Source organism: Toxorhynchites rutilus, chromosome 1 (assembly GCF_029784135.1).
Source record: "Toxorhynchites rutilus septentrionalis strain SRP chromosome 1, ASM2978413v1, whole genome shotgun sequence".
Taxonomy (NCBI): domain Eukaryota; kingdom Metazoa; phylum Arthropoda; class Insecta; order Diptera; family Culicidae; genus Toxorhynchites; species Toxorhynchites rutilus.
Window position 1 is genome coordinate 36,517,144 of NC_073744.1, and position 9,163 is coordinate 36,526,306.

The 9,163-nt window shown below is 36.0% G+C and overlaps 1 protein-coding gene across 1 annotated transcript in view; it reads right to left on the reverse strand.

Annotated features, from left to right (window-relative positions):
* LOC129762611 (hypoxia-inducible factor prolyl hydroxylase) overlaps positions 1–9,163 on the reverse strand; it is a 29,427-nt gene extending 20,264 nt beyond the window's left edge. Inside the window, exons 1-2 of the mRNA XM_055761046.1 lie at positions 8,179–9,163; positions 3,088–3,888 (exon numbers count right to left, since the gene is read on the reverse strand). Coding sequence (XP_055617021.1) covers positions 3,088–3,888; positions 8,179–8,637 — 1,260 coding nt within the window. The 5' untranslated portion in view covers positions 8,638–9,163. The remainder of the gene's footprint in view (positions 1–3,087; positions 3,889–8,178) is intronic.

Sequence of the window (9,163 nt, forward strand, 5' to 3'; positions counted from 1 at the left end):
CGGGCTGGTGTTCTATAAATAACTCAACAATGATCATTCAACTGTCTCCGCTGTCCGGTGGTCCAACTGGATAATGGAAGAACAGAGAGAATACTCTTACGCCTAAATGGCTACTGTGTGAATGTACCATATGTAATGGTATAGAAGGAATACTGGTGAATGGCAACTGTGTAATGTGCTAATTATAGATATATGATAACCATGTGACTTGTACACGATTAAAATTCGGCTCTGTTACAGCTAAAATGCTAATGAGCCTTAAAATAAATAAATGGGATAAAAAAAAGGGTTGGTGATGTGTTGTGAATAGAATCTTGGTGCGATTTTGTTGGCGGCTTCAAATCCAAGATTGAACTCGATCTCCATACCGTTTGGTGCAGGGTGCTTGTGTATTTTTGTATCATCCGCACCCATTGTTGTTGTTTGCTGAAGGATTTTATTGCTGAAGATAGAAGGTAGATCATAGTTTAATAGTTAGAAACTCTCGCTTGAGTTTCCTGGAGCTGGGCTTCATTTGATTTAAAACATTTCCCAGCTCAAGCTACTAATATTGTCCACTCGCTTCCATTCTACTTAGGCGTCGTGCACAAATCACGTAACGCTAAAAATCCGGATTTTAGACCATCTCCCAGTAAGTAACGCAACCTCGACACACCTCCCCCCCCCCTTCTCGCGTTACGTAATTTGTGCACGACGCCTAAGTAGAATGGAAGCGAGTGGACAATATTAGTAGCTTGAGCTGGGGTAGACTGTACATTTCGTATTTGCTCTCCGTGATTGACCTGAACCAGCGAAATTGCACAAAGAAAACACTGAATGACGCTTGGGATTAGCAAATCGTTCTCATTGTGCAAGTTTCGATGAATCGAGTTTGAAATAGTCAATAACGACGCCGGCCACGTCCTTACAGTCACCAGGAGGAAGGGAAGGAATGTTAGTATGATATTCACCGCCCGAAGACCAGAAGGGTCGCCTCTATAGCGTGGTTCCCTAGCGATTATGAAGGAAGCAATAACTAGAGGGGAAAGGTAAGGTAAGTGATATGATTATGTTAACACGAGTTATCGGCCACTCGACGAAACGAAATTTCGAAAGTTCTACCTGTCACAACACGCGGTAGAGGTATCCTGATAAGGAAAACCTGTGTTGATATTATTTATTGCACGTACTTTTCAATCGACATCCAATCGCGACGAGGAAGAGTTAACTGTGGGATACCTTAGAAGAAGATCTCACTAGCACAGATGAGGGAAACAGAAAAAGCAAACAAAAATACAACCTCTCCCAGCATAACCTGCAAAACACAAAAAATGACAACCCTACGACAGGGTTTCCATAATGAAATCTGAGTTTTTGGTCTCAAAATTTCTTTTTATCTGAGTTTTTTCCCAAAAAAAACTGTATCGAAATCTGTGTTAACTCGTGATTCTACCAATCAATTGTTGCAATCAACAAAAGCCGAAGGAATATTGGTTGAAAAATATATTTAATGAGTTAATTCAGTTGAGTCCCTATTTTACGGATTCGATGACATCTTCAGTAGGTACAGTGGAACCCGTTTATAATGACATCGAAAGGAATTGACAAAGACGCCATCATAAACGGACGTCATAATAAGCGGAGTCATAATAAACATATTCTACCGTAATTGCAAAATTTATTGCAAAAAATAGGCAAAATATTGTAGAATTTGAACACTTTCAGAAACTGAAAATGTAACATCCTCAAAAATGGAATCGTCAATGGGATGTAACCCGGATCGCGCATCACATGATGCTACAAGTCATACGGAAAACCTCGAAAAAGATAACGAAAGATAGGAATGGAAAATACAAAAGAAAAGAGATGGAAGGAAGAGAAGAATAGACCTGAAGATTGTCGCCAAAACAAGAAAAAAAGAAAAAACGAAAAACTAACCGACCCAATACTACTGTGATTCATTCGATTATTGATTTCTACTCATTTAACATGTTTACAACATACATCATTGTCAATTCTACTATTTGGACCAATTCATTGTTAGAACAATTTGAGTATTGAAATTAGGAAAGCTAATCTGCGAAATTAGGAAAAATGATGTTATCACCGATTTAAATTAGGACCAAAAAGTTCAAAATGTTTTCCGTCATCTGCTAGTGTGAACAAAGGAAAGCACTCTTCCATTTATATATTTATTTACGGTTGAGAATAATACAATTCGTAAAAGTAATTCACAGATGGGTTTGGGTTCATGAACATCAACAGTTGTATTTTTATGACAGTGAACCATTTATACATGCACACAAACACTATACGGAAAGTGAACCTTAAATATTCCAAAAAATCAACTACTTGAATCAGCGATAAAAAAAATACTTATCCAAAAAATATTGAAAACTCAAGTATTTGAATGTGTGTTTTACACTCAATACATCTCTGTAGTTTTAGTTTCAACTTTCAAAGTATGTATACGCATATGTATGTTTCGCAGTGAAAACCATAATTTAGATCAATTTTACAGATCTGAACGATAACATTACAAACTTCCTTGAAATATATTCGTTGTTTTTACCAACCAAGATATTCTCTAGAAATAAATTATAAGGCAGAACAATGTTTGCCGGGTCAGATAGTTTATTTATAAAATAAAACTGGCAATTTCCAGAAGGCAGTCTAGACAAATTTAAAAAGGTGAAAGAATGCCTACATAGCTAATAACATCACACCCAGTGTTTCAATGAGCTCTGAAAGGGTGCGCCTACCTCTGGTCTAGTTGACGCGAAACCCGTTATGCATGGTAATACGCACTTGACCTTGTATTACTTCCTCCCCAAATTTGCCCCATCCATCGGACCCTTAAGGACAGTGAACCTGAGATCAGCTCAAGGTGAAAGATGAGAATAGCAAAAGCTTTGAGCGTAACAAAATCGCATGTCGCGGGACTCCGAAAATTTATGAATTGTTAATAAGCAGATTGCTCGTATTTATCGCTACTTGACCTAAAGCAAAATTTCATGCTCTCAACGAAAGTAAATGCACTGCGAGCTCGTGCCAAACTAATCAGCGTTTGTTATTTTCAATCACAAAAAAAAAACAATCGCCACTCACCCTAAACACTCCCGACGAATACATGCCGGTCACTTCCTGGAGCACCTTCAAGCCTCTTTCCTGTCCGAGAAAATTGTCCAACACGCACACTCCGTACTCGTTCATATCCCGTATCAGATTGTGGCAAGCCTCCTCCAGACTCTCCTGCTCGAGATCAACCAGCAGCGAGTGTTCTGAGTGCTGGCCACCACTAACGGCCGCCGACTGGAGCAGATTGTCGATCTTGGCATTCAGCAGCGCACTGACGTTCTCATCCGTGCTGGCATTACTACTGCCACTGCTGCCGATCATAATCGGCGAGTTGCTTCCACTGTCCGGGCCACCGTCCGCGATAAGGTGATTTTGTTGCTGCAGCGGTGTGACCACCGCGATTGGCGCCTGTTTCAGCTGCATTTCTTCTTCGTCACTTAACACCAGCACTTGAGAATTCTGATCAACCTCACCGGGTCCAATTCTTAATCCACCGTTATTATTACCAATGGAATCACCACTGCCACTGTAACTCAGATTGTTGTTGTCGACACTTTCCGCAAGGGATTCGTCCAAAAAGTTCAGATTGTTTATATTATTGAGAAAGTTGTTCTCGTTCAGGATATGATCCACATCAATTTGGTCTAAGTCCAGCAGCTCTTCGACGGCTGCGAGTGAATCGCTTGCAAACAATTTTGAGACTGCGTTCTCGCTCAGCAGCAACTCGTCCTCGACGTCTACGACGGTGCTGGCACCAGAAGCATGCGGCAACGACGACGACAAATGTTGTTGTGGTGTTGGTTGCTGCAGTTGTAGTTGTACTTTCTGCGCCTGTGGGGTGTAAAAGAGAGAATTGCAAAGTGGGTTATTTAGAGACTTTCACTTAGAAAAATCCTCGGTCGAAAACTACCAGATACATTTGATAATGCAAAATTAGTAGAATGTACAAATTTTTTGTACATATTGTCAACAAACCCGCATCCCTACCAGAGATTAGTATATTTTACTCGATAACATTAGTAAGCTTGGATATTGTCATATCTGAAAACTGGTGAGAAAAGCGCGTACTAACCATTTTCATTGTTCCCATAAGGCAATACGGAGGTATAATAAGGATATAATTCTGATACGTGCATTTTCGACGAGAAAATGTAGCCGATATTGGGATTCCGAATCATGGTTCAGCTTGACATATGTGTTTATTAGTACGGTCGAAAATGACTATAGATGGGTAATATTTACCAAAAAATTCGTTATATTTACTAATTATTTCTCTCAGTGTGGTAAGCATTCATTCAAGATAGATCCAACAATAGTAACAAAAATCTTCAAATTTAACATTTTTATAAAAGAGCTAAACTTAATCCCGTCACACATATATAGGTGACACATTTATCGTTCATATTCAATAGAAATTTTAACAAAAATTTATGGAAAATATTATATATATATATATATATATATATATATATATATATATATATATATATATATATATATATATATATATATATATATCTAGGGTATCAGCAATTCCAAATGACAATAAATTAGAAATATTTTTTAAATATTTCGAGAATGGCTACATTTAGAAGGAGATTGATAATAACCTTTTTTTGTTTTAAATCACATCAGGATTCATAATTTGTGGCTAAAAATTATTGTTAACATACAAAAATTCGAAGTTTCGAAAATTCCTAAAAATTCGATGTTCCACAAAGTTTGTCAAAAATAGTTTTACCACCTTGGGCCCAATTTTTTAATTTGCTGACTTCTGTTTTGTATGAAAAAATAAAAAAAAAATAAAAAATATGTATTCTGGATATTGCACATTGGATTTTTATTTTGTAAATAAAAAAAAGAGTACTAATTATTTTTCTCAGTGTACATTTGTTTATATTCAACCATCAATACTCTATCACTCTTTCTAAGACACTATTTCGGTACGACTCATAGTTTTTGAGATATAAATTATCAAAGATTTCTCTTACTAAAATCGATACGCCCTTTTCAAAAGTTACGCTTGAGTCAAAAAATTCCCAATTGCTGTGGAAAACTCGTATTTCCTCTAACCCAAACGGAATACACACTTTCATTCGAATCAAAAATACTCATGTTTTGTCATTTGTCGATTTCATTTGGAATTACTCGTATATAGAATAACATAAAATCAGAAACATGAAAATATAATTTTTAAGCTATACTTTTTATTCCTTTACATTTCGGATGGTCTGTCCTACTGTTTCTTATAAAAACCACAATATAACATTGGCCTGTGTTTTTGTTGTCAATTTCGATGACGTGCGTCCTCAAATTAAAAAAAATATATATTTTGTTCATGCAAAAATTGTCTATAAACACCGTCATACAGTGATTTATCCGCATGGAAAATGTGAATGTCTCCGTCAACATGCTTTCTTCCACTGGTATCTCATCTAGATATAGTTTCGCGGATCATGTTCACGCTTGTGAGAATATTTAGCGAGCACAAAGATTGAAGATACTTGAATAGCAACATTATTTAGGAAAGGAAACAGATTCAATAAATTTAGATTTAAAATTGTCTCTCAATAGACGATAAATGTTCCAAACCAAACCCAAATTCAGAGTTATCCCAGAATGAAAAAAAAATATCAAGCTTCGTTCCGGCCAGGTTCCTGTCAAATTCAAAACTGTGTTTTGCAGATAAAGGCGAGAAAAATTATAATTTCCGAATTCCGGTGTTTTCATGTTGAGTATGATTATGTGTTAAGAATCATACAAAACTGATTTTACCCTTCATCGAATTCCATGGTTGTCCGTTTATATAGAAGGTACATATTTTAATAATATTAAAAAAATTAACTTGGTTGACGCTGACTGAACTTGTTCAAATATCATTAGCAGTGAAAAATGCTAGTCTTCAGTACGAGTGACCGCGAAATGTACTATTTCAGAGTGCACTACCGAATGCAATGAAGAAATGTGGAATGAGTTCGAATTCGAAGATTCTGGTGAGGAATACTACTCTATGATGGTGGAGAATAGTAAATATATGATTTGTAAAAAAAATTAAAAACCTTTGCTGAATATTTCTTCTGCATAAATACAGACTGATACAATTTGAAAACAGGGCTCGAGTTACGTAACCAGAAAACAATACCAAAAAAAAAGCTTTGAAAAAGCTACGAAAATTGCAGAACACTAACTTCTGGTTCTTTTTTCTTGAAATCATAAAAATGTAACATTTTCCGGTCTGACTTAACACCGTCCATTTGATCCGAACGAATTAGTTCAATTATCATATGCCCGTATCCGAAATCATCTTATTAACTTTTACCTATCACCTTTCCTGAACTCGTGGACAATTGTGGCTTTTGAAAACCATCTGACACAAACTCTTCAAAACTAAAATCACTGAATCACTGAAGTACTACTCTAATTAATATTTAAATGTGTTTCTACGACTTTTCTAGATATGTGTGATTTTTTTCAGATTTTTTTTCAGTGTTGTGCGGTATCAAAAAATATTTTTTTTATATTTCCAAAGAGTGGTTAGGTAAGGGAGTAAAAAGTGCCCCTAAACCAAATCACTAGCTGTATGGCAAATATTGTGAAGGATATTAAATAAGTAATTTTGGCGGTTTATTTGAACCCCTATGTGGTTTGACGTAGGATCTATAGTGAAAAACGTACTTTTTCGTTTATTTCACGCCATCCTCAATAGATCCGAGATAAAAATTTGAAAAAAATACTGAATGTGCAGCTTACCACGGTGTATCAAGAAAAATTATAAAAAATTTTAGTACTAGAAAAATATTTAAATCCTGAAAAAAAAATTTTTGGGATTAGAGATTCAGTACTACTCTAATTCATATTTAAATGTGCTCTTACGGCTTTTCTAGATTGATGAATATCTTCAAGCTGCTTTTTTTCAAATATCTAATAATAAAAATAAAATAATTAAAAAAAATACACAGTACAAAAAAATGTTAAAGATTTTCTGGAACTTCGAAATTTTGAAAAGAAAATATAACTTTAAGACCCACTTCTGCTCAAATTTTTATTTAAATGCGTTCGTATATGTCTTTTTTCTACATGTGGCGTAATTTTTCCTGAATTTTTAAGAGCATTGTGTGACACAAAAATAGTTTTTTTCATCGTCTGCATTATTATTTTTATTTTCTTGAAATCGATTATTTTGTTGTATTCGTGGTTTTCAATTGTAAGATTAAAATAAAAAAAAACAAATCGGATTTGTGGTCTGAAAGTTATATTTTTGTTTTCAAAATTTCGAAATGCCAGAAAATCTATAACATTTTTTTGTACTGTGTATTTTTTTTATTATTTTATTTTTATTATTAGATATTTGAAAAAAAAACAGCTTGAAGATATTTATCAATCTAGAAAAGCCGTAGGAGCACATTTAAATATGAATTAGAGTAGTACTGAATTTCAAAACCCCAAAAATTTTTTTTTTCAGAATTTCAATATTTTTTCAGTACAAAAATTTTTGATGAAATTTTTTTTTGATACACCGTGGTAAGATGCACATTCAGTATTTTTTTCAAATTTTTATCTCGGATCTATTGAGGATGGCGTGAAATAAACGAAAAAGTACGTTTTTCACTATAGAGCCTACGTTCAAATAAACCGCCAAAATTTCTTATTTAATATCCTTTACAATATTTGCCATACAGCTAGTGATTTGGTTTGGGAGCACTTTTTACTCCCTTACCCGGCCAGGCCCTTTCATAGAAAATTGGTTAAGTTAGGGTAAGAAAGACTGGACTCAAGTATATAAATAAAAATTTTAAAAAATCATGTAAAAATTTGCATTCAAAGTTTAGCAATTGAAAACTGCCTGCGGGCTGGCTAATCTGTTAGATCAGGGGTTTTCTTATGGTGCTCCGCGAAGTTATAGCAAATGCTCCACTTGAAAAACACACATCGAAGCAAAAATCTGTATCTAAATGATATCAATGCTGAAAGCTTTTAGCTTTAGTAATTATGTTTATTTTATCTTAAGTTGCTTAGTGTATATTGTAAGAACTATTAAGAAAAACTGTTTTTATTTTTTGAACCATTGAACGAGAGCTATGAACAAAGCATTAATATAATCATGAAAAAACTCAAACCCACCGTGTCAATGCTGTCTCCTATTGCCATCGCGCTAGTATTGGTGTGTAGCGCTCCGTTTGTTGACAAAATTTCTTCACGTACGCCATTCGTAGCAATAGTAGCAGCAGCAACACCAGTGCCAATCTCGAGTGACGTCGGCTGTTGGAATACCATTGTCGCCGAATCACTCGCAGTTGGATTAGTATGATAAATACCCTGGCTGATGGATATGCCATACTGTTGACTTGTGGCTGCCTGCGTTTGTGGAGCCTGTTGAATCGAGCGACATTCGAGTTTGTGAAGCTTCCAGTCCAGCCGTTGATGCTCTTGCGAGCAGTAGTAGGCCACCTGGCAGCGACTGCACCGTCGCAAACCCGTCGTGCTGCAGCAGATACGGCATTGGTGCTGGAACTGACGCATTTGCTGGGCCGCTTCTGGTCCTGTTCCTTGCAGATAGCTGGTGAAAATTGGCTGGTTCATCACTCGCGCGCGTATCGTGTTCCACTCAAATCACCGTCTATTCGGGGCACCCACTCGTGAACGTAAACAAGATAACGCGACGAACGAAAATATGTGATGATTTCTTCTTTGCTATCGTCGACTACTCATTTTCACATTCACTTTATGCCGTTTGCAAATTCACCTCTATGGCACCTCGAATCTTCTTCAGCTGAACGCCCCCTCTACCAACCTACTTTGTCATTCACTTTGCCATTTTTTCCCCATCGCTCAGAAATATCTTTCTTTTTTCGCAAATTGATCCTCAAAGTTTCACCATTTCGCCCATTTCCAGCTTCTGCTGCGACACTTTGTTTTTCTCGTCAAGACAAAACTTCCTCAGAATTTGGTTGCTGGCAGGTGCTAGTTTTCGGTGGTGGAATCTTTAATGCGTTTCACTTATTTATATATAAATGATGAATCGAGCGACCTTTTCGTTTCCGTCCCAAACTGTGTTGTTTTATTTGACAGATCCTTTCGTTTGGTACTGCTGCTGCTGAGTCGTCTG